Genomic DNA, 27,868 nt, shown 5'->3' with positions numbered 1-27,868 from the left:
TTTATGTTGCATATCTGTTATAGTGTATGAGGGAGTAGAGAACTGCATTATATTATGTGAAGTTTATTTCTTATGATACATATCCCAATATTAATACAGTCTTGCATAAGAAGTTCAACTGTTTAAAAGTGGGCCTTATTTTTGTTGCTGCATTTATGCAATGAATGGCATATTTCATTTAGAACTGATGTTGGGTAATGTAAATATTATTCCATCTTACACGGTTAAGTAGCGTTATGTTTGGAAGATGACACTGGTCTTGACTTCATAAATGTCTGATAGATTCTGAAATGGTTATAGTACTTGAATGTGCATAGCAGCTTTGTAGTTCCAATTTACCTTGTTTCTTTGGAGTAGTTATGGATGGTTTAGGTTCCTTATTGTAAAAAAAATATCCTCTAGTGTTCATGCAGTTCTTTAACAAAAACAAGTGAAGTTTATTCTGGCAAACAAACAATTCACAATAAGAATATTTATTACAGAAGAACTCAGAATATTTCTTCGTAGGAGTAGTATAGTACTTGGATATACAGCTGCTTACTGGCATCACACCCTTCCACATAAAACATCTGTTCATAGAAGGGGAGATACCTCTAAGTGATACTAGCTCTCTTTTTCTTTTCTTTTTTTTTTTTTTAATTCTTTTTCCTCTCATTCTTTACTCTATTTCTTTTGAGACTTTAATTCTTCTAGTCTTCAACCATCTTCACAGAGATTCAAAGCCTTACTGTGCTGTAAAGGTAAGCTTTCAGATATCAAATTTATGCAAATGAACAGGAAAATTCCTATCATGGAATGGTCATGAATTGTATGAAAATACTGATGATATCAAGGTTCTTCTGCAGTTTTTTTTTATGCAGAAGATATATTTAAAACCCAATGAGGACTCAACTTGAATGCTTTCCCTACTATTCATAAGTCCAGAACTAGAGGTGGATCATCTCATGAAGTTGCTATTCTTGTAGGCAAACAAACCCTATTACTGCATATCCATCTTGCCACTGTGATCTGTGCTAACTCAGATTAGGAAAATTGATTATCTCATTCATCTGCCTTAATCCATACCTTTTATGGTTGAATTTAATCTTTACAAAGGTGGATCAACATGAATATTTGAGGTCAGATTGTTGAGAGCCTGCTTGTTAATAATGACCTCTCACCTTAATGATAGACCACATGACTGCTGAAGAAGAAGTTAGGACACATGATTACGATGGAATCTCAATATGTGTGCAGTAACGTGTTTTAGAAATAAATTAAAATATAACTGTGGGGGGGGGGGGGGAACATATATAAAGAGACTTTTACGCAATTTTGTATGGCAATTTCCCATACTTTAGGAATAGTAAGAACGTCGTTGCAGTTTAAATTTGATCTGTATAGTAGAGCTTCAGCACTTTCTTTATATAAACATTCATCTTTATATAAAGATCTATGTAAACGTTTAGAGTTTTCTCAATGGATCCAATGGTTTGGGTTTTCAACTCTGTGTTGAGAGAGACCAGATTTCTGCGGTTTGAAAAGATGAATGTGGTCTTGTAGATCTGTTCAGAAATGCATCTCAGAACATCAAGACCACATTCATCTTTTCAAACCGCAGAAATCTGGTCTCTCTCAACACAGAGTTGAAAACCCATTGCAGGAGCATGGGATCTCATAAATGCCAGGTAACATCAGAGCTGAGAGTTTGTCCTTAGGAGAAGGTAACAAAGTAATGAATTCACCATAGGTTTCATTATATAAAAACGTCTTATTCCTTCATGGGGAACTGACAGCACAGAAGACCAACTTACTAGGCAAACTTCAATTAAAACAGGGTAAGCTACTTGCTAGAATCTCTTTTTTAAAAAAGTGCAGACGTGATAAACTCATTTCAACTTTTGCAAAACTAAAGGAAGTTATTAAATCTTCAGGTGCCCATAAAATATATCAGAAAGCAAACCATTCCTTACTACTTATCAGTTACAAGTTTCTAAGCATAAATTGGCAACAAATTATTTAAAAATTACGGAACTAGAAGCAGAATTATCAAATACGTTAAATCAAGATCTGCCTACAATTGATTATAAATGTCTCAAAAAATTCGGGTTAAAAGTTTTTGATAAAAGCAATATTAATCTACATAATAAATACCTTAACTTGCTAAATTGATCTAAGAAGATCAAGAAATTACCGATAGAAAAATGGGTAGTGAACTTATCTAACCGTCCGCTAACAACAGACAAATTAAATGTTCTAGCAAGAGGTCATAAATTTGTGATTTCACCTAAATGTTTCCCATATTTAGATTTCATACATAACATAGAGAGAAACATCAGCCATCTTGAAGCCAACAGACATCGTTTCATTTCGAGGTAGCAAAAATAATCCATGATGCCAAATCTTCGGACTTAAATATCCCACCATCAGAATTGAAAGCTCTTACCTCCTTAAAACCTAAGAAAAACATAATCATTACCAGACCTGACAAAGGAAATACCACTGTGGTTCTTGATACCAATTCATATGATCAAAAAATGAATTTACTACTCAGAGATCATAATACTTACGCCAAACTGGATTATGATCCCACAAAATGTCAACTCAGGAAATTAAATAAGTTACTTGATGAAACCACCTCCTTAGATGAAGAAACAACTAAAAAACTCAAGACATACCATGCTAGACCTCCTAGAATTAGGAGGTCTAGTTAAGCTTACCTAAGCTTCACAAGGTTAATGTTCCACTCAGACCCGTTGTAGATTCTATTAGCAGCCCGACTTGCAAGTTATCAAGATTCTTATCTAACCTTCTCCGTCCTCACATAGGCCACCCAGCCTCTTCGATCAAAAATTCCACAGAGTTTCATGCAAAGATAAAACACAATTAACTGTTAAAAACTGACTTGTTAATTAGCTTCGACATTGTCTCCCTCTTCACTAACATTCCCCATAAAGAAACAGTAGAATTAACTCAAAAATTTCCGTCTGATATAGTTGAATTATTCAAATTTGTTATTACATCCGGTTACTTCACTTGGAAAGGTAAAATTTACAAGCAAGAAGAAAGAACAGCAATGGGGTCTCCTTTATCACCAAAGCTATCAAACCTGTTTGTAGTAGAACACCTGGAAGAAAAAATTTTCACTTTTGAACCCAAACAAAAAAAAAAAATACCACATTCGTCTTTTCAAACCATGGAAATCTGGTCTCTCTCAACACAGAGTTGAAAACCCAAACCATAGGATCCATTGGGAAAAGTCAAAACTTTTACATAGATCTTTATATAAACATGAACATTTATATAAAGAAAGTGCTGAAGCCCTACTACACAGACTAAATTTAAACTGCAACGACGTTCTTACTATTCCTGAAGTATGGGAAATTGCCATACAAAATTGTGTATAATAGTCTCTTTATACATGTTATTTAAAAAATATATTTTATTTTATTTTTTTATTTTTTATCTTTTTCAGTTATATTTTAATTTACTTCTATAACACGTTACTGCGCTCACATTGAGATTCCATTGTAATTATGTGCCCTAACTGTATGTTATTCCTAGTATTTTTTGAATTTCTATACTGAGGATGTTCCGAGATACTTGGAATGAAATATTTACATATTAAAACTTATCACTGTGGTTAGTACATGTGTTTTTTAGTGATGATCTCTTTTGATCAGTTATACTTTGCAGACAGTGTATCCATTGCTTTCCTGTTCTACCTTTTTTTTTTTTTTTTGGTTTCCAGTCTCTTGCTAGTTTAGCTATTCTTTTTGGGGTTGATCATTTAACATGTTGATTCCATTCAAATCTTTTTTTATCCATTTAAGGGCTGTAGTTGACATTCTTCATAATGTTTTAAAAAATGAAAAATCTTTTCATTTTTTATTCTATCAAATTTTGTATTAACTTTTTTTTTCTTTTTTTTTTTTTTTTTTTTGTCTTTGTTTCAAATATTGTATTTTTGATGTTTCTCTTGTTCCTTATATGTATGTCATCATTGGTCAGCATTCATATATTCTCTTTCTTTTGTTTGATATTTTGTTAGCCTTCAGAGATTGTTCTTCTATTTCATCCAGTGTTATATTTTACTTTTTGCAGTTATTCCTAGATTTTTAAATTTCATTACTTGTTCCAGTATTTTTCCATTTAGTTCTGATTTATATCTGATTGATTCTTTTGCAGTTACCATTGTTTTTGATTTCTTTGTTGATATTTGTATGTTAAAACTTTTTGCATATCTGTTGGAGTTCAAATAATTGCTTTTGGAGATCATTCTCTGCAAGTAATGCTACATCATCTGCATATCCAACCAAAAGTAAATTTTCTTTATTAATTTTTTCATTCATGATTATGCTATAGAAACATGGACTTAAAGAATCAGCTTGTCTATTCCCTTTCCTTATAGAGATTTTTTGTGAATTTGTGTTCTGATATTACATATTCGTTTTTTTTTTTTTTTTGTATGTATCTGATTATTTCTGTGGCTTGCAGTGGTATCTTTCTTAGTGCTAGTACTTTCAAGACATTCTATAATCTGATTCTGTATTCAATGAAATACAGATAAATATTGGTTTGTTATATTTTATTGCTTTTTCTGTCATTTGCTTTATAACAAAAATAATAGCATCAGTAGAGATTAAAGCAGGGGTGCTTAAGGGGCAAAGCTGTATAACTGAGAGGAGACCTCCACATAGCTTTTAAAGGAATGTGGAGAACCGACCAGGGTTTCTGACCTCACCTTCGCTTGGTACACCCTGTTGGGGTGCACCACGATACTGAATACTGAACTAACGAGAATGGGCTGGCGATTTGGGATTTAGCCGACAAAATTGAATTCTTACTGGTTAAACCAAAATAAAAAATGATGGCACAACATGACAAAATTTCATGCCGGCTGGGGCATCGCCCGGCTAAACAAGGCCCCCGTTGTTTTCGCCAGGGCGAACAGCGAAAAGTCAGCTACTGGAACAAATCTGAAAACACCCCAACTCTACATCGCCAGAGTTAGAGATCGGTACTATCAACATAAGAAGCCTGAATGGCAAAGAAATGGAGCTAGCTGAGGAATTAGATAAGTACCAGATCGACATAACAGGGGTGACTGAAACAAAAAAGACCAAAACTGGTGAGATCTTTCTGAGCAATAAATACAAAATGTTATATTCAGGCAATGACAACCAAGGAAAGGGAGTAGCCATAGTATTCAACACAAAATATGAGGCTAATCATCTTGAATGGCAGGCAGTCTCAAGTAGAGTGATGTGGGCAAATATGAGAATGGGGAACTTGACAAAGAGACTTATTTGTCCCTATTGTTCCACAGAAGGTTCTACTAAGGTAGAAGTGGAGGAATTCTTTGATGCTTTATAAAAATCAACTGACACAATGAAAAAGGAAAAGTTGGTCCTTGTTGGAGATCTAAATAGCAGAGTAGGAAGTGATTGTCAGACATACAAAAAAAATATTTTGAGGAAATTTTGAGAAAAGAGCAAAGCTAATAATAACGGCAAATACCTGTTGGATTTCTGCTCAGGACATGGACTGGTTATTACTAACACCATGTTCCAACATAAAAATGTGCACAAATTCTTGTTCTTGTCCCTTGTCACTTATTCCTTGCCACTTCTCTCACATGGAGAGAAGAGGCAAGGAATAAGAAAAGTCTCATTGGCAATGTTATTGTTGATAGTGATGTCTTCTCCCTGTACACTCTGGACCAGGTTTTCTCCCTGGTCCAGAGTGTACAGAGGATTTGAAATTGGAAGTGATCACTATTTAGTCTTGAGCAGGATAAAATTGAATTTCATATTGAAAAGAATAACACGTAAGAAAGTTTTAAAGCGCATAAAAGTTGAGCAGCTCTCAGATGTGAACTGTAGAGTAACATACACAAAGATTATTGAAGAAAAAATGAAAGAGTTCAGGAACCAAACCTTGGAGATTCAGTAGCAAGCCTTGAAGAAAACCCTGATTGATTCAGCCAGAGAGGCATATTGTGAGCTTGTCTGTAAGGATAGAAAAATCAGGACTCCATGGTGGACACAGGAAGTTAAAGAGGCAGTGAAGGAAAAGAAGAAAGCATATCAAAAGTTCCTGGCAAATAAGTCAGCTTTTACCCTTAGAGAATACAGAGACAAAGGTAAGAAAGTGAATCGCTGTGTAAAACTAGCTAAACAAGTCATTGGAGAACTTTGGCAAGAACATACAAAATAAATATCAAGAAGGTGGTAAGATAATCTGGAGGGTGGAAGAAGCTTAGAAATGGAGGACAGAGTGCTGTAAAACGAGAAATTGCTAAATGAAACAAAAATGCTCAACAAGCATACAGTCAGGAAAACATATCCATATTTGAAGTAGAAAAACCCATCAAAGGCTTGAAATGTGGAAAGGCAGCAAGAGTAGATGATATTCTACCAGAAATGCTGAAGTACGGTGATTTAAAAATCTTATAGTGGCTGCACTGCATAGTTCGGAAAGCCTGGACGGAGGGACCAATTCCCGATGATTGGAGTAGAGCTCTAATAGTAAAAAGTGAAATAAAACTGAATATGAGAATTACAGAGGTATTTCCCTAATGAGTGTTCTTGGCAAGATCTATGCAAGTATACTTGAGAAACGGTTGAGAAGAATTGTGGATGAGAAGTTTGGTGAAGAACAAGCTGGATTCATGCCAAATAGAGGCTATCAGGATCAGATCTTCACTTTACGACAAATAGTCGAGAAAGCATGGGAATACAACAAAGATCTGTATTTAAGTTTTGTCGATTTGGAAAAGGCATATGACAAGGTGCCAAGAGAGGAGCTATTCAATATGCTACATTTATATGGTGTCAATTGGGCATTATATCAAGCAATACTTAGTCTATATTTGAATTGTAAGTTGGCAGTTAGAATTGAATTGTGTACAGGAAGATGGTTTGGTGTATGATCTGGTGTGAGACAAGGATGTACATTATCCCCTCTGTTATTCATTATCTATATGGATCACATTATGGAGTTAAGTGGTATTAATCCTAATATATCAAAATTCGAAATATTAATCCCAGCTCTTTACTTTATGCAGATGATGTTATACTTCTAAATAAATCCACTACAAGTCTGCAAGATTCCCTGACTGAAATGAATTGCCATTGTAATAGATACGGTATGAATGCCAGCAGTAACAAGACAAAGAAAAGGAAAATAGACAGAATTGTTGAAAATGTCAACTGTGTTGTGAACGGGGAACCTGTGGAACAAGTAAAACATTTCAGCTACTTAGGCACGATTTTTGGTGAGGATGGTAGATTAAATATGGAAATAGACAACAGAATCAACAAAGCTGGTATGGTAGGAAATCAAGTGAATAAATTCATATGGAATAAGAGAGAAATTAGTCAGAACATTAAATTAGCTGTATGCAAGACTTCTCACCCAGCTCTCAGATCCATAAGTTTTAACTTTTGGATCTGAGAGCTGGGTGAGAAGTAAAACACTTGACCAAAGACTAGAGACTGCAGATATGAGAGTCCTGAGAAAGATTAGAGGCATGAATAGATGGCATCAATGCCAATATCAGATTAAAAATGAGGTTATTAGGAAAGAACTTGACATTGTCAGCATCCAGGAATGCGTTAGCAGAGCTAATCTCAGGTGGTATGGTCAATTAAACAGAATGGGCAAGGAAAGATTAGCTAAACAAGTGTTTTCTGCCAGGTTTGCAGGAAAACGACCCAGAGGAAGACCAAGATATAGGCGGATTGATACGATACAATGTGCCTTAGACGATAGAAATATAAAATCTGATAATGATAATATTGGAGTCTTGACAAGTAATAGACTTATTTGGAGGAAAATTGCAAGAATTTGATGATGAGATTAAAGCAGTGCTTTTCTTAAGTTTTAAAAATTTCCAATTTATTGACAGCAAAATGTATTATAAATATCCTAGTAGGTGGTACTGTGTTCACGAATTGAAATTTCAGTTTTGATTACTCATAAGTTGGTACCCTGCTCTCTTATTTCATAGGTTGGTACATAACCGGAAACAGGAAGTTGTGTTCACTTCCGATTGCTTCCAATATCGGTTGATCAATTCCATATTCACACTGCAACAGGCGGGTGTTCACGTGAGTTTTGAATTAATCTAAGTTAAATCAGCGCAATCATTGTTCAAAATGAGTAAAATAAGTAGTTACTTCATGCTAATGAGAAAAAAAGTAAGGATGAAGAAGCAGAAATTGTCGAATCTACTTGTGATCCTGTAAAACAGAAAACTAGCACCGAAAATACACTTGGTGAAGAGGATCACGAAACCAAGACGAAGATCCACATGGTCAAAAGGAAGCAGCTTCTGATAATGATTGGCCCGAATGTTGGGCATTTTTGCAGAAAAACGACTTCTGCGAGATAAACAAGTGTCTGTATGTCAACAATAAAATGTTGGGCTGCAAAGAGTGTTGTGATGTCGGAAGTCTTGTCGTCGATAAACACATGGGAACGAAAATTCCTTTTTCAATATTGGTATTGTAATATTCATTCTCCATTTATTGGGAAGCTGTCTTTTCTCAAAGATACTTTTACGTTTCTTATTTTTTCAACCATTTCTTTACCCTCATATTTTAGCATTTCATTATAAATTCCATCAGTTCCAGATGATTTCCTGTTTCCCAATTTTGAGATGCCTAATTCTATTAAATTATTATGTATTTCAATTTCATCTTTTTTTTCTGGCTGTTGGTATTTGAGTCATATATGTTTCTTCTTTGCCAGCATGTAATTTGGTAAAATAGTTTTCTCTTTATTCTCTTTCTCTCATTCTCCATACTTGTTTCTCTATTCCATGAAAGTCATGTTCCAGTTGTTTAGAATAACCTTCCCCATATTTTTGCTTTGAGTCTTATTTTGTTAATTTTTTCATGTTTGGGTGTTTTATCTTTTAAATGTTTTTTAAATGCAGTTTTCTTGGTTTCTGATAGTGCTTTTATTTCTTCAATACACCAAGGAGTCCATCTTGTTTTGTATTTTCCAAGTTTTTTTTCTCCCAATTCTTCATATGATTCTTGAATGTTCATTTTGAATTTTTCCCAGTCTGTATCTTCTTCAACCAATAAAATATTTTTGGAATTGCTCTTTTAATCTATTTTAGTCAAGTAACTTTATCTTCTTGTGTCTGTTTTTTACTTTATATTTTGTTGGAATCTAAACTTCCCAATCAGTAGTTCATGACCACTTCCAGTGTCTGCAGATGTTAGAACTCTTATATCCAGTATTTGATCTGATTTTACTGTTCTATTTGTTATTATATAATCTATGGTGGTTATGTCCCGTGTCATTCTCCACATTATTTTCTGTTGACTTTTGTGATTAAAGAATATATTATTTATTCCATTTGAGTTATTTGTTTCATTGAATCTTTTATATGTACCTAAAATTAGACACTTTCCAATCCTTATATATAGGTCTCCTGCTAGTATTATTAATTCTACTTTTTTTTATTTATTTTTTTATAACATTTCATAGAATTTTTCCATTTCTGTTATTAGTTATCCTTCTTCAGAGCTACAGGCACTGATTATCTTTAGAGTTTTAAATTTTATTTTTATTTTCGATTTCCTTTCAGTTATGCATTTCCATTCTTTTATTTCATTTTGAAAATCCCCTTTATTATTATTCCCACATCAGCTTTAGCTATTCCTTGTTTCTCTACACCACTAATAAAATAAATAATAAAAAAAGTGATAGTTATTTAATTTATGGATTCCTTTACTTTTTTTTTTTCCTGACGAGCTATTTTTATATTTTGCTTATCCAATTCAATTCTTGTTTTTGATTTAAGGAATGAATGTTCAAACTTCCGATCCTTAATGCATTCCAGATCCAACTGCATCTTGTATTATTTTTATGAGTATTTAATTTTTACATTATGCAAATGAGTTGCTTGCTCTACTTGTTGATGTGGCCTTTGTGTTCTAAGCAATTTAATGACTAAGAAAAAGATGGAATGTGGCAAGAAATAGGCCAGTAGCTAAATACCTAAAAGGATGGTGATATTCTGCTGATGGTAGATTTTACAAGCAGGTTGCAATACTCACCCATCCTTGTTACTCCCCTGACTTAGCTCCTGCAGACAACCTGCTTATGTGTTAGCACTGTAATGCTCATTTACCATATGTTGCATTCTGCTGAAGTGCCACCACATAACTGAAGAGTGGTGCATATCATATACTTCTGCATCATATTTATATATTGCAACAGATCTTATCAGGCTTAAAGTGCAGATAATTTTTTACAGTTAATTTGTAGCATTACATCTGATAATAAATGTATCTATATTCTGGTTTCTCATTTTTTCCTCCTTTATTTCCTTATATGTACATAAGATTTTCTAAATCTCACATTGCTATGCTCTGGTATGGCACAATATGGTTTTGGTTGTCCTTGTATTAATAAAATTCAGACTAGACAAATGCCTCTTCTTCTTTATTTGAGGCTTGATATTGCTTAGCAGAGTATCAGGTTTGGTTTCTTCAGCAGATGGTGAATTATCTATCTAGCCTTTGTATCCCAGTAGATTACAGGATGTTTCCCTTAAGTATGTATTTAGTGCTCTGTCCAGTTTAAAAGATATCAAGGAGTTAATTTTTAGGTTACTTATTCAGTTTTATGTTTCTAAGAATGTTATTTAAAAGAAAGCAGTTTCAGAGAATGACTCTGCAATGACCTTTTACAGTGGATAGAATGAAAAGAGAAGCTTTAGATTATCATACATTAATGCCTTTATCATTAATATGTTAATTTTTGTTTGTTTATGTTTATTTATGTTTGTATAATATATTTTGCAGTCTCTGTTGTCCATACTGGAAAGAACCAAAGAATGCCGTCCTACAGAAAGCATAGCTGATTCTCATTATCGTAACAAAAAATCTACACTGAAGACTCATTTATCATCTGATACCTCAGTGTCTCAGGTTCACAGGTATGACTTCATTCTGTGGAATGATCAATAAATGGAGTGAAAATAAAATTTTTATTTCTTAACATTATAATAATCTTCTTCTTTCACTACGCGTTATTCCCGCTTCCTCTGCAGGGTCCGCGTGTTACTTAGATGCGACTACTTGTTAGTAACACTCCCAACCGACCTGTCGCTAAGGGGGGGGTATATTTTTGGCTGTATAGGCATATGTTTGTAGGGCCTGTTTGTGGGATGAAAAACGCCAGATAAACTGATGGGGAAAAAACCCTATTGCCCACGCCCAAGACCCGCTAACTCGGCTATGGCTGAGGAAGATCCTCAAATTCCTCACATCTTCAACGAGAATCGAACCTGGGACACTCCTTCCCCAGTCATGTGGTTGTGAAGTGCAAAGCCACTAGGCTAACCATGCGGACCTTAACATTATAATAATACCAATTAAAATCATAATTGGTGGCTTTTAAAGCAGCTAAGGATCCTATTATTTTGCAGCAATGCTTCAGGAGATCATATATTAAAACCATTACTCATTAATCGATCCCTAAGACCACAGGCAATGAAAGGTGTGGATTTTAACATGTTACCAGTGCACTGGAAGGCAAACAAAAAAGGTTGGGTTACAAAAGAAATTTTTAATGAATGGTTCCATCAGTGTTTTGTTCTAGAAATTAAACACTATTTGATGGAAAACAATCTGGACTTTAAAGTGTTATTGATTATAGGCAATGCTCCTGGGCATCCTGTTTTAGAACACCCGAATGTGGAGTTTGTGTTTTCTGCTACCTAATACAACATCCTTAATACATCCACTAGACTGGGGTGTTATCACTACCTTCAAAACTTACTACATAAGAAAAACATTCCAATACAGTTTGGATAAATTAGATAAAGATAATTTACTGACAGTTATTGATGTGTGGAAGAAATTTTCTATTTTGGATTGCATCAAACTTGCTCAGTTGGCAATATCAGAATTGAAACTATCAGCTTTAAATGCATGCCGAAAAACTACTTGGCCATGTGTGAAAAAGCAAAACGCCATCATACCTTTGCATTCAACTGAATATCCCAATGTCATCAAATTAGTACATGCAGTTGGCAGAGAAGGATTTGATGATTTTTCGTCTGCAGATATTGAAGAATTGATGTTTGACAAGGCTATTAGTGATGATGAAATAATAGCTGTCCTTGAGAATCTCGATGAAAAGAAAAAATTGATGATGAAGAGATCCCACTCATTGCAAGATTAATTAAAGAAGGGCTTCAAATGGCTAGTAAATTGCAAAGTCATTTTCTTACACATGATCCAAATGCTGAACGAGATGAACAATTTAAATGCGAACTGACGTCATATATGGTGCAATGTGAAAAATTATACAAAGATCTAGTCAAAACGGAATCTCAATTATAGAGTTTGTGGTAAAAAAAAAAAAAAATCAAACCTTCAGAATTATTGGAAATGAATGTTAATTTAGTTCTTTTTACTGAAGAGAACATTTCACTGTTTCAGTATGAACAGGAAGGCCAAAGTGTTTCAAGTGATGGAAGTGATTTCATTCCAGTCTCACACAAAAGAATGTGGCTACTGTCAGAAAGTGATGGCAAATAAAATTTAACTAATAACCATATGTGTGGTGTATTTGAGCCTTTTCAAATTTCTGTTTTATTAGTGACACACTATTTTCTTTAAGAAAGATACTTGTATGTACTTTAAATAAGTATTTAAAAAAAAAATATTCCATTAAAATTAAATAGTTTTATTCAATGATTTTCATAATGTTTTATTTGAAAATAACTTATTATTCGTATTGGGTTTCACATCTGGGACCATTCTTCTATTTTTTTCATACACACAGTATTTTTTACACGTTTTTTTCTGGAACCAGTCTACCATGTAAATGGAGAATTGGGTGTATAATCTGATTATCTGTATACAGCATTATATTGATATCAGTTCTAGTTAATTGGATACCTTGTTTAATTGTTGTTTTCCACATTTTAATAATCTGATCAGTTGTTGGAGATAAGCTGCATCCCTATCTGACACCCTGATTTATTTCAATCTATTCTGTTAATTTATTACCTAACTGCAACTGTGTTTTTGTACCTTTTATATAAATTTTGTATAGCTTGTACCAAATGTAATGGATATCCGTGTTTTTTCATTATATTACATAGTTTTTCTCTGTGTATTTTATCAAAAGCATTCTCATAATCTATAAAGGCCATATGAGTCTCTAAATTAAATTCTCATCTTTTTTCAGTAATTTGTTTTTCCACATAAATATTGTCTATACATGATCTTCCATGTCCAAAACCATTTTGTTCCTCTGAGAGTAGATTGTTTGCAATATTTCAATATCTTTTATTCAAGATTTTACTGTAAACTTTACAGTTAAGTGATCTGTTGCATTGTATAACCATTTCTTTAATCCATTAAGCAAGAAAAAACATAACGTTATTTCATGAGTGCATGTTTGCTATAGTGAATTTGGGAGTAAAAGTATAATTGCTCTCCCTCACTAGCCAACTTTTAAGATGTTAACATTTGAGGATAATTTTTCTCCTTTGTGCTAAGCAAATTACAGTGGATCCACTGTAATTTGAGAATGTCTCTTCTCTCATTTCCATCTGTGTGATGTAATGATTTTAGCTATGGAGAAGGCTAGACAGATGCACTTGCTCGTGGCAAGTAGATTTTGCCAGCTAGTGAGTAGCTACAGGCAGAATAGACAAAATTGAATAGCTTTATGTAATAAAAATAAATTTTTAAACAAAGAAAAAAAAACAGAACATCACTTATTGTGTTATAGAACTCTATTGACTTTTTTGGGATGTTAAAAATGGGAATGGGGATTCTGAAATGTGCAAATTTTTTACATGGCAAGAAGGGTTTGTTAGCTAAAAATAAAAAAGTCTTATTTTTATTTTATATTTTTATTATTATATATAATTTAGCATTTAATAGTAATATTGTTTAACCAGCCTGGTTGGCCAAGTGGTTAGCATATCCACTCTCCAGCCAAGACGCTGCAGGTTTGAATCCCACCATTGGCATGGATGTTTGTGATTGCCTTCCATATTCATTCAGACAAGTGAATAAACACTCCCCCAAGATGGACTGGGTCACCATGGGAGTAGTAAACCCAATCCTCCCGCAATGGGAGAGGCCTTCACCCTGTAGTGGGTAGACAAGCTCATCATCATATAATTACAAACCTATTTTATTTTGTAGTAACCTACCAGAACAGCTTAATTTCTAACTTAATAAATGAAAGATCACACACTAGCAACAATGTTCTGTTGGTACAGTTAAGTATATGGTTCATTAAAGCTGTAGTAATTATGTATTAAAGGGTTAAAACTATAACATTAAAGTTGATAATACCTAGGTATCTTAGAAAAATTAGGAACCTGGATAAGATGGCATGAATGGCAGAATCATATTAAAAATGAAGACATGTGAAGGAACTTGACATTGTTTGCATTCAAGAAAAGGATATTTGGAGCTAGAGTGTAGAAATACACAGTTAAAGTGCGCTATGCTTTGTTATAACATCTTAATGCTCAATATATGAAACGTAAAACTTCATTCCAAATAATTTCATCTCAGAGAAGAAAGAGAATGTGGTATGATTCAAACACTGATGATCCTCAACTACAATGTGGTTTGGAGGTATTAATAACCAATCTTCTGTTCTTGAACTTTACATAAGACATGGATGCCCTGAATAGGATTCATCTGAGCCAATCAATGCAGTGCTCCTAAACAGTTTGTCACATCACCACTTAATGCAGCCTGCTTGCTAATCAAAGTGACTAATCTGATTTTCTCCAAACTGCACTACTACCATCAGCACTAGAATGGGTCAGAAGCTTAGACATACAATTGTAGTTTTTGTATTATATTCATGTTCATATGTTTTTTATTATGTTATTGTACTTCATTTGCCAAATGCTAAATAATATGCTGAAATCAGTAAATTAAAAATCCTCTCCATGCTCTTCAACACACCATGATGAAAAGGGAGCATAAACCAAAAAAAAGACATATTTAAGTATCATCATCATCAAATTCCTGCCATGTAGCCTCAAGGGGTGTACAGGATATGATAGTACGACATGAAAAAAATTACATCATTACTAACTTCCTATTTATAATTTTCCTCCAAATTAGTCTGTTACTTATCAAGACTCCAACATTATCAGATCTTATATTTCTATCATCTAAGGCACTTTGTACCGTATCAATCCACCTATATCTTGGTCTTCCTCTGGGTCGTTTTGCTGCCAACCTGGCAGAAAACACTTGTTTTGCTAATCTTCTTCGCCCATTCTGTTTAAGTGACCATACCACCTGAGATTAGCTTTGCTAACTCATTCCTGGATGCTGACAATGTCAAGTTCTTTCCTAATATCCTCGTTTTTAATATGATATTGCCATTGATGCCATCTGTTCACGCCTATAATCTTTCTCAGGCCTCTCATATCTGCTGTCTCTAATCTTTGTTCAAATGTTTTACTTCTGACCCAGCTCTCAGATCCATAAGTTAAAACTGGTTTGAACACTGTCTTGTATACAGCTAATTTAGTGTTCTGACTAATTTCTCTCTTATTCCATATGAATTTATTCATTTGACTTCCTACCATACCAGCTTTGCTAATTCTGTTGTCTATTTCTATATTTAATTTATCAAATTCAGTAAAAATCATGCCTAAGTAACTGAAATGTTTCACTTGTTCCACAGGTTCTCCATTCACAACACAGTTGACATTTTCAATGATTCTGCCTATTTTCATTGTCTTTGTCTTTTTATTGCTGACCTTCATACCATGTCTATAACAACAGCTATTCAATTTAGTCAGGGAATCTTGCAAACTTGTACCAGATTTATTTAGAAGTATAACATCATCTGCATAAAGCAAAGAGCTGACATTAACATCTCCAATTTTGATATCATGTTTATTACCACTTCATAATATGATCCATATAGATAATGAATAACAGAGGGGATAATGTATATCCTTGTCTCACATATTTAACATTAAACCATCTTCCTGTACTTCATTCAATTCTAACTGCTGACTTACAACTCAAATACAAACTAAGTATTGCTTGATATCATGCCCCATTGACACCATATAACTGTAGCGTATTGAATAGCTTCTCTCTTGGCACCTTGTCATATGCCTTTTCCAAATCGACAAAACTTAAATACAGATCTTTATTATATTCCCATGCTTTCTCGACTATTTGTCGTAAAGTGAAGATCTGATCCTGACAGCCTCTATTTGGCCTGAATCCAGCTTGTTCTTCACCAAGCTTTTTTCCGCAATTCTTCTCAAACTGTTTCTCAAGTATACTTGCATAGATCTTGCCAGTAACACTCAGTAGGGGAATACCTCTGTAATTCTCACATTGTTTTATTTCCCTTTTTATATATGGGTACTATGAGAGCTCTACTCCTATCATCGGGAATTCGTCCCTCTGTCCAGGCTTTCTGAACTATGCAGTGCAGCCACCGTAAGACTTATACCACCATACTTCATTTCTGGTTGAATATCATCTACTCCTGCTGCCTATCCACATTTCAAGCCTTTGATGGCTTTTTCTACTATGGATATGTATTCCTGACTGCATGTCTGGGTAGTGTTTTTTACCACTGTGCTGTCATCACTGCTTGTTTCATTTAGCAGTTTATCAAAGTAATTACTCCACACTTCAAGGATATCTTTGTCTCCCATTTTCATGTCACCTTGATCATCTCTAACTCCTTTTACGGCACTCTTTCCAACATTCCTAAGCTTCAACAATCTCCAGAATATTTTGCCACCTTCTTGATATTTATTTTCTATATTCTTACCAAAGTCCTCCCATGACTTTTGTATTGCTAGTTTTACACAGTTCAAGGTATACATTTTGGTCGTTTTTATAGATAGAAATACACTTTTATTAATACAGACCAGTATTTTACAAATAAACATTTATTAAAACCTACCAGTTTCGCCAGCAAACTGTCTGGCTTTTTCAAGGTATTACGGAGATATGAAAGTAAATGCAAATTAAAAGGAACATAAAAAATGTTGTAAACCAAACTAGTATCTATAGTTACACGTTTCGCGTGACAAAGATGGCTTATTGTTCTTATTCATTATCATGCATGCGTGTTTGTTGTAGACTTGTAATATGATTACTGGCTAGCTGTAGTTCAGATTGATTGAGAGAGAGAGAGAGTATCAAGTTTTTCCACGAACTGTTGAGAATTATACCCTGATTTCTGTTGAGGTTTCCGCCGATTATTAGTACTATTGTGGCTTCCTTAAATACACGATGCCTGTAGTCGTCATCGAGATATGGCATGGAGCTGTTTTGCCAATCTATCGTGTGGTTAGACGTGCAGAAATGATGTGCTAAGCCGGAAGAAATGCTTCTGTTGTGGTTTACATCACCAACATGTTCTTTTTGTCTAATTTCTAAACTTTGTGAAGTTTGTCCAATGTAGGCAAGACCACAGGAGCAGGGAATGTAATATACTCCTGGATATTTGTAGAACGGAACTTTATCTTTTGGAGATCCTAAAACTTGTCTGATGTTGGTGGTTGGTTTGAAGACCACTCTGATGGTGTTGGCTCTTAGTATTCTTGCTATTTGATAAGAAATTGACTTGATGAAAGGTATCACTACAGTAGAAACGTGCTGACGGTGGGATTCTTCTTGTCTGGGGTTGTCATTGTATAGATATTTTTTGATGATGTTTTGAGGGTATCCATTTTGTGATAATGTGTTGGCTATTAGTGAGAGTTCATTCTGTGTATCCTCCTCTTCTGATATAAACTTTTTGGCTCTATGTTTCAACATGTGGATAATACTCAGTTTGTGTGACTTGTGATGGTTTGAAGTGTAGTGAAGATATCTTCCAGTATCTGTGGGCTTTCTGTAAATGGATAATTTGACACTGTTAGGTTGTTTTTTTATCAAAATATCTAAAAAATGCAGTTGGTTGTTGTTTTCTTCTTCCAGAGTGAATTTTATCTTGCTATGTATTGAGTTGATTTTATCCACAAACGATTTAAGGTTGTCTAAGCTGTCTTGCCATATGATGAATATATCATCCACATATCTCCACCATGATTTTATCCACAAACGATTTAAGGTTGTCTAAGCTGTCTTGCCATATGATGAATATATCATCCACATATCTCCACCATGTAGATGGTTTCGGAGAGATTGCAGAGAGAATTTCTTTTTCAAGTTTTTCCATGAAAAGGTCTGCACAAGATGGTGATAGTGGGCTTCCCATTGCTAGGCCTTCTAATTGTTGGTATATGGTGTTGTTAACTTTGAAGAAATTAGATTGAAGGCAGTGTCTAAACATCTGTGTGATGTCTAGAGGAAAGAGGTCTTGGATGATGTTTATTACCTCTTCTACTGGAACATTGGTGAAAAGGGATACAACATCTAGGCTGGCTAGCATGTCAGTTGGTGCAATCGTAATGGCTTGGAGTTTATTAACAAAATGTTGACTATTCTTGATATAGGATTCTGATGATCGTATTTTATTATTTAATAAGTTTGCAAGATGTTTTGCCAAAAAGTAGGTTGGTGATGATCTTCCATCAACTATTGGACGGAGAGGTATATCCTGTTTATGTATTTTAGGTGTTCCATATAGTCTTGAGGTGATAGGATGTGAGGATTTTAGTGTTCTCTTCACTTCTTCTGGCCAATTGTTACAATTTCTGATTAGTTGGTTTGTTTCGTTATGATTTTTAATTGTGGGGTCTCTATCTAGGATTTTATAAGTTGAGGTGTCTGATAGTAATATGTTTAACTTATCATAATAATCTTTAGAGTTGAGGATAACTGTAGAATTTCCTTTATCAGCTTTTGTAATAATGATATCTTTATTTTTCTTCAAGTTGAGAATTGCCTTTCTTTCATAAGGAGACATGTTGAGAACAGGTTGTTTTGCTTTGGCTAGGATTATTGTACTTTTGAATCTAATAGTGTCTGCAACTTTTTATGGTAGTGGATATAGGACTTTTTCAATTCCACACATAAAATCCATTTTAGGAATGTTTTGGGGTGTAATCGCGAAATTAAAACTTTTTTTTAGAATATCAGATTCATTTCTTGTGAGGTTATGATTTGACAAATTGAAAATCACTTCTCTCTGCAATCTCTCCGAAACCATCTACATGGTGGAGATATGTGGATGATATATTCATCATATGGCAAGACAGCTTAGACAACCTTAAATCGTTTGTGGATAAAATCAACTCAATACATAGCAAGATAAAATTCACTCTGGAAGTAGAAAACAACAACCAACTGCATTTTTTAGATATTTTGATAAAAAAAAAACCTAACAGTGTCAAATTATCCATTTACAGAAAGCCCACAGATACTGGAAGATATCTTCACTATACTTCAAACCATCACAAGTCACACAAACTGAGTATTATCCACATGTTGAAACATAGAGCCAAAAAGTTTATATCAGAAGAGGAGGATACACAGAATGAACTCTCACTAATAGCCAACACATTATCACAAAATGGATACCCTCAAAACATCATCAAAAAATATCTATACAATGACAACCCCAGACGAGAAGAATCCCACCGTCAGCACGTTTCTACTGTAGTGATACCTTTCATCAAGTCAATTTCTTATCAAATAGCAAGAATACTAAGAGCCAACACCATCAGAGTGGTCTTCAAACCAACCACCAACATCAGACAAGTTTTAGGATCTCCAAAAGATAAAGTTCCGTTCTACAAATATCCAGGAGTATATTACATTCCCTGCTCCTGTGGTCTTGCCTACATTGGACAAACTTCACAAAGTTTAGAAATTAGACAAAAAGAACATGTTGGTGATGTAAACCACAACAGAAGCATTTCTTCCGGCTTAGCACATCATTTCTGCACGTCTAACCACACGATAGATTGGCAAAACAGCTCCATGCCATATCTCGATGACGACTACAGGCATCGTGTATTTAAGGAAGCCACAATAGTACTAATAATCGGCGGAAACCTCAACAGAAATCAGGGTATAATTCTCAACAGTTCGTGGAAAAACTTGATACTCTCTCTCTCAATCAATCTGAACTACAGCTAGCCAGTAATCACATTACAAGTCTACAACAAACACGCATGCGTGATAATGAATAAGAACAATAAGCCATCTTTGTCACGCGAAACGTGTAACTATAGATACTAGTTTGGTTTACAAAGTTTTTTATGTTCCTTTTAATTTGCATTTACTTTCATATCTCCGTAATACCTTGAAAAAGCCAGACAGTTTGCTGGCGAAACTGGTAGGTTTTAATAAATGTTTATTTGTAAAATACTGGTCTGTATTAATATAAGTGTATTTCTAGTTTTACACAGTGTTTAGCATTCTTGCATTTGTCTCTATATTCTCTAAGAGCAAAAGCTGACTTATTTGACAGGAACTTTTGATATGTTTTCTTCTTTTCCTTCACTGCCTCTTTAATTTCCTGTGTCCTCCAGGGAGTTCTGATTTTTTTTTTTTTTTAAATCCTTGCAGACAACCTTACCACATGCCTCTCTGGCAGAATCGATCAATATTTTCTTCAGAGATTGCCACTGAATTTCCAAGGTTTGATTAATGTTCTCAAACTCTTTCATTTTTTCTTCAATAATCTTTGTGTATTTTAGTCTATAGTTCACATCTGAGAGCTGCTCAACTTTTATTTGCTTTAAAACTTTCTTACATGTTATTCATTTTCAATAGAAAATGAATAACATGTAAGGATATGAAATTCAATTTTATCCTGCTCAAGACTAAATAGTGATCACTTCCAATTTCAAATCCTCTGTACAGTCTGGTGACCTCCACCAGGGAGAAAACATCACTATCAACAATAACATAGTCAATGAGACTTTTCTTATTCCTAGCCTCTTCTCTCCATGTGAATTTGTGCACATTTTTATGTTGGAACATGGTGTTAGTAATAACCAGTCCATGTCCTGAGCAGAATTCCAACAGATATTTGCCATTATTATTAGCTTTGCTCTTTTCTCCAAATTTTCCGAAAACATTTTTGTATGTCTGACAATCACTTCCTACTGTGGTATTTAGATCCAACAAGGACCAACTTTTCCTTTTTCATTGTGTCGTAGCTTTCTTTAGAGCCTCAAAAAATTCCCCGACTTCTACCTTAGTAGAACCTTCTGTGGGACCCTAGGCACAAATAAGTCTCATTGTCCAGTTCCCCATTCTCATATTTGCCCACATTACTCTACTTGAGACTGACTGCCATTCAAGAAGATTAGCCTCGTATTTTGTGTTGAATACTATGGCTACTCCTTTTCCTTGATTGTCATTGCCTGAATATAACATTTTGTATTTATTGCTCAGAAAGATCTCACCAGTTTTGGTCTTTTTTGTTTCAGTCACTGCTATTATGTCGATCTGGTAGTTATCTAATTCATCAGCTAGCTCCATTTCTTTGCCATTCAGGCTTCTTACATTGATAGTACCGATCTTTAACTCTGGTGATGTTGAGTTGGGGTTTGTTTTCAGATTTGTTCCAGTAGCTGACTTTTCACTGTTCGCTCTGGTTCCCTGGCGAATACAACGGTGGCCTTGTTTAATTGGGCGATGCCCCAGCCGGCATGAAATTTTGTCATGTTGTACCATCATTTTTTATTTTGATTTAACCAATAAGAATACAATTTGGTCGGCTAAATCCCAAATTGCCAGCCCATCCTCGTTCATTCAGCATCCAAGTAGATACCCAACAGGGTGCACCACGAGAAGGTGAGGATTGGACATTAGGTCAGAAGCCATGGTTGGTTCTCTGCATTCCTTTTAAAGGCTATGTGGAGATTTCTTCTCAGTTATACAGCTTTGACCCTTAAGCACCCTACATATTTAAGTATGTAGTTTCAAATAGTTACAGAAGCAACACAGTGGGAGGCTTTTGGCATCACTTAACTTGAATTATTCATTTAAGTTAAATCAAGATAGTGTCATACCTGTAAAAATGTAAGGGATACTGCATCTTTAAGAGAGGACTGGAGAGAGACTGTTTTCTAACCATTTGGTGTGAGATGAATGCCAGTAGGGCAGAATATATATTTGAGTACAAATATTTCTAGGGTTTAGTAACTCTTCATTAAATTTGCAGTATTGAGACCACTTTTTTTAATAAAACAGGATTATTAAAATAAACGATATAATGAATTTCCTAAGTCATTGGACTTTTATCAGAAGTACAAACTTTGTATAAAAATCTAGAAAAAATTAATTACTCATAACAAACTGTTATATTAATTTATGCATTGGAACAATGCTAGTCGTTGCTATCACATTCCTTGGAATGACATATGTCATCCTAGGTCTGTAATTAGATTTTTTTATGAAAGCAGACCAACTTAGTGTAGAACTAAACCTTGGTTTTTATTACAGAGTAGGGATATGGACTAATTCTTCAGCTACTTGAAACTTTCTTGTAAAACAATCAAGATCAATATGTGATATTTCTATTTCTTACTTAAACTATCTGGTGGGTGGCCTATGCTTTGTGGAAAGCTAATTCTGATTTGTGCTGTATTCTCTTCTCAGTGTCTTTTATGTGTTCAGACATGTATCTGTCCCATCTGGCCTACATAACAAATGCTACAGGAGCAGTGAATTTTGTAACATCCTCATTTTTTCAAGGGAGGATGTAGAAGCTTTGGTGGATGTAAGAAATTCGAAAACTTGTACATATGCAAAAAAAAAAGCTACTTTAACATTGTAGTCACAACTTTAAAGTGACTACAATTTTTTGTTGCAACTTTATATGTAACATACTGGTGTAGTGTAAAGTGAGTGCATTTTTTAAATGTTGTTTATTTAAAGGAACTGTTGGAGACATCAAGAATTTTGTTAATTACCTTTGCTTTGTACCCAGGTAGGATTCATCTTCACTCCTTTTTTCTGATGTACTGGAAATGTAGTAGACTCGTGTAATGTAACATGTAAAATTTTCCATTTGTAGTAGGTTTTCTGTATACTGAAAAGATCAATCTTTTTTGATTTGCTTTGAGTAGGATATCAAGGAATGGTAATTTTGGGGAAATGTCCAGTTCAAGGGTGAATTTTATGTTTGGATGTAAGCTGTTGAGATAATCTTTTACTTAAGTCATCTGTCATTCCCAACCAAATAGCAAAAATGTTCTTGATATAACAGCCAGGTTTTTGGTATTTTATGATAATTTTCAATAGCATTCTTTCCAAAATTCTCTAGTATTTATCCTTTAATGTGAAGAAAGTGTTTTCCATGCAATGCTTGAATAGTCTCTGCAGAAAGTTTTTGAATAAGATCCATAGGGTCATTGGTGAACAGACTAAGAACATTCAAACCCTTTACACTTTCAATGAAATGTAAACTATTATTCACATGTAATTTTTCCATCTTTCATATGTGTTGAACTACCTAGTCTGACAGTTCTCTCCCACAACCAAGATATTCCATTATGTCTTCTGGTAAATGAGATTTTCAAGTATGCTACTAAACAAGGAAAAAAAAAAGATGTTACTCCTTGAAAGTTGTACAAGAGTGTACTAGTTAGCAACAGTGTGCTGGCTTCTTTCTGGAGAATGATAAACTCTTCCCCCAACCACTGAAGTAAACTAAACTCATCAAATGATCCTGACACTTTAGATGATGTATTAAACATTTTTCCTGAAGAGGGGATAGTCACTGACCATCCATACTTCCCAAACCAATAAATAAATATAAGGTTGACATAAGTAATCTCTCAATATCTCGAATTGAACAAGGCTACAAAGTAGATACAATAAGAAAAATTTTTCAGTGAAACTGTCATTGGTTTTAGAAAAATATTGATATCGAGGTTCTACTGTAGAAACACTCTTCTGTTTCTGTCCACAGGAAATATACTTAAAATCCAGTTAAGATTTTAAGGCATTTTACTGTTGTTTGTAAGGTTGCTTAAGCTGAAGATTGCTAATTGAGCAGATTTGCCTATCAGTGAGATTTCTTATTTCAGTGTGTTCAATTTATTTACAACTGGGTTGTGAGTAAACAAGATAAAATCTGATAATCCTTATATTGCAACTGCCTCAGCTAATACTTCTTATGGGTAACTTTAATGGACACATTGTTATGTAGTGCCAGCACAAGGTTGTATCATTGAGCAAATGCTTGACATTCGTGACCCCTTTCTCTTAATAATAGTACCAATACCTTCTTCCATATGCCTACCCACTCATATTCTGTAATAATACATTTTTCACTACTCATTATGCAATCATCTTCCTATTATTTACACTGTCTTCACAGGGAACCATGTTCTCCTACGTTGGATACCCATGTGATAAGGGTCCAGGAATAAGTCATCAGATTCACATATCTTGCATCACGCAACAGTACTCAGTGAGTAAAACTGCAGTATGGTTAATGACTTTTTTCTACTTGAAAATTCTACTCATGCCATCTATAAGTGGAAGATTCAAGGATCATTTTTAAAGCAAATAAATAACTTAGCACATATATATGCTATACAGTCATGTGAAATGGAATTAATTGATTCAAGGTTATATTGTGAATAGAGTATTTACTATAACATTTATATTGTGATATTGTTGGCATGGCACCAGTGCAATGAACATTGGTGGAAAATCCAAATTGTTGGGTGATTTGAATTGCAGGGTTTTATTCAGTGCAGTGTGTGTGAAATGTATTCAATGAGAAAACTAAACATGTGGAAAGAAATTGAAATGGGACAGAGAATATGTATTAAGTGTTTTGAAAGTGAGTGTCTGTTAGGTGACAAGAACGTAGCAAATGTCGATGGCTTAGAATAGAATTGAGGACGTTATTCCTCTTTATAAGGCCTTGATAAGCCCAGATCTGGATTACTGTGCTCAAGTCTGGTCCCCCTGGGTTTCTTGGTGATGAGGAAGCAGTGGACAGGATTCAGAGACGACTGACCAAGATAGTGAGTGGCCTGTGGAATGTTCCCTGTGAGGATAGATTGCAATGAGTCATCAGGCTCCATGGATGTGTCCATATAATAATGTCATTTTGCAAAATGTAATGTTAATGCAGTCCGTCAAACATCTATGAAGGAAGCAGTGAAGTGTGTCTCAGATCATATTGTCTAGGTAGCAATAGCCATAATTCCAAAAAAAAATTATATTTGCATATAATCCAAAGCCATAATGGAACCTAGTGTGCCAAGCAACCAAAAGAGATGAAAACACGTAGTGGGATATTTTATATATATCCCAGAGTCAGAAACCATCTTCGATCTAATTCACACATCATTAATTAATAAAAGATAGATAAAAAAGCACACTGTTTTCTGTCTTGTAACATAATGTATGTATTGCTGATTGCAAAGATATTGCAAACACTTTGGGAAAAAATTTGGTAGAATCTCAGCAATAGCTTCACCCTCCTGAATTTTTAATAATTAAAAAAAATAAAAAGAAGAAGAAAACAGTAGCTTAACTTTTCTACCAATGGGCTTGAGCCATACAATCAGGTCATTTGTTAATTGTGGAGGTAGTGGGTAATTTCTGGCAATTCAAAAGTAGCAATAATGCAGATTTTGTAACCCTGCATTCCAGAATAACTGATTTCAGTGTTTTTTTTTTTTTTTTTTTAATAATATGGAAAAAGCTCATGGCACAGTCTGAAGATATAGCATATTAAAAGTACTCTCTGATGTACACATACTGGCCACTGAATTATTATCATTATTAAGAGAGACCTCCAGGAAGTCAGGGACTCATCAAGGGAGCCCACATACTATACACACACAGAAACACCAGCTATCATACTTATTCTTGAATTCATTCACACTGCTTGCACTCACAACATCCAGTGCATTCCAATCATGCACCACCCTATGAGAAAAAAATCCAGCCCTCACCCCTTCTTACCAGCATTCCTTCTCAGCTTTCAAGGATACCCTCTTGTCTTTTCCCACCCTCCATAAATGGAAAAATTCCATTAACTGATATCCTGTATGACTCTTCTTTCAGGCGTTTGTAAGTCTCACTCATATCACCTCTCTTTCTCCTGTTTGCTAGTGTCTGCAAATTTCAATATGTCATCATAATCAGTATTCCACAATCCTGATATAATTTTTAACACTCTCCTTTGCACTCTCCACTATATCAGAATCACAACGAAACCAAAACACCAGACCTGTGAACACTAGTCCTACTGAGGGCTTATCAAGGCCTTGTAAAAAGACAAAATGACGACTTTATCTTTACATGTGAACATTTGTTACATCATTGCAATTCCATACCTCATCAGTTGTTTCTAGCATAATCCCACCAATATAATACGACATTGGATATCTAATCATGCAAGAGTGAATGACTTTACATTTACTGACATCCATTTTCCCATGCCCACAATTCTGGCCTATTCAAATCATTCTGCAAGTACTACATAACAGCAGGATTCATGATTACCCTACTTATTTTAGATTATCAGGAAATAACTGTATGTCACTTGTAATATCCTTCCCAATATCATTAATGTACAGATTGAATAACAGTGGATCAAGCATTGATCCTTGTGGTACACCCCTGGTCTTTAAATCTTGCAGACTCATATCCCCAATATACCAATTTTTGATGTCAGTCAGCCATCCTCTTATCCACGTTAATATTCTATAAGCCAAACTCATATTCTCCAATTAAGCAAAAGTCTACCATGCTCCGTGAAAAGCCTTAGCAAAATCAAAGTATCATGGTGTATCCATTTCCCTTGTCAAGTTCAATAGTAACATTGTTATAGAATGTGAGGAATTTGCTAAAACATGACCTTTCCTTAGTAAACCAATGTTGCTAATTGCAAAGTAGAGATTCACTATCAACCCATTTCTGATTGCAAGCCCTAATTAATTTTTCCAAAATCTTCACTACCACTCCTGATATGTTAATTGGTTGATAGCTACATCTCTCTGATGCATCAGTCTTTGCACCACCCTTGTGCAATGGAATTACAATACATTCTTTCCATTCCTGCAGAATCTTCCTTGTTCTGAGACTCATTAAATAGCGTGGTCCAAAGAAATAGCCAGTTCAGCTGGAACACTCTTTTAGCACACCTGCTAATATTCCATTAGTCCCTATTGCTGAATTCTTATTCAGTCTGTGCAACAGGTGTGATTCCTCATACACATAGGTTTCTTCATCCATTGAAGTGGTAACAGTGAGCTCAATGTTGCATACATGAGGTTGATAGCTTTTAACACAATGGGCACTCATTAGTTGAACAACCTCTTCATCTGTTATCCTCATGCCATCTGCATTTAGAAGAGTTATTCTTTCATATTCATTCTTTTACTTGCAGCATATCGATAGAATTCTTGTGGGTTGTCTTTAGCATGCAGAGCCAGTTTCTTTTCATACTCAGACTCTGCTTTCCGTACAACAGTTGACTATTCTAGCCTGCTGCTTATAATTTTCATAACCGACATCATCCTTTTCTTACGAATCTCTTGCTTAATAAGATTACATATGCCTTTGACTTCTACCCTATTTATTCTTTGAACTCTTGGGACACATTCTGATATTGCATCATTTAAGTATTGTTTAAATGCTTCCCATGCATTTAAACAATCCCATTTCACTGAACTCAGTATATTCCTCAGTTGGTCATAATTTCCTGTTTTATAGTTCTGTATGTAACCTTTTTGGAATGGAACATTAATGAACTTTAGTCACTATAATCAAATCTGACACTCTTTGACCTCGAGTTCCTTCTGTCACTTGCTACTTGAGGAAGCTCAGTGAATTCATTTTCATTCCTCTCATGAAATTCTAAATTAAGAAACTATTTAATACTGTATTTGGATATATAGTCATGTGACTGCCAATGCTGATCCTCTTCGATTCTCTGTGCATTGCTCAGT

The 27,868-nt window shown here is 34.6% G+C and overlaps 1 protein-coding gene across 1 annotated transcript in view; it reads left to right on the top strand.

Moving 5' to 3' along the window:
• Nucleotides 1-27,868, top strand: part of HUWE1 (HECT, UBA and WWE domain containing E3 ubiquitin protein ligase 1) — a 1,068,888-nt gene that overhangs the window by 728,008 nt on the left and 313,012 nt on the right. The window contains exon 72 of the mRNA XM_090396304.1: nucleotides 10,809-10,942. Within this exon, the coding sequence (XP_090252430.1) occupies nucleotides 10,809-10,942 (134 nt within the window). The remainder of the gene's footprint in view (nucleotides 1-10,808; nucleotides 10,943-27,868) is intronic.

Source organism: Typopeltis vanoorti, chromosome 1 (genome assembly GCF_054136105.1).
Source record: "Typopeltis vanoorti isolate ZY-2024b chromosome 1, IOZ_Tvanoo_1.0, whole genome shotgun sequence".
NCBI lineage: Eukaryota > Metazoa > Arthropoda > Arachnida > Uropygi > Thelyphonidae > Typopeltis > Typopeltis vanoorti.
The sequence above is the reverse complement of the archived record's forward strand: the minus strand, read 5'-3'. Positions and strand labels throughout refer to the sequence as shown.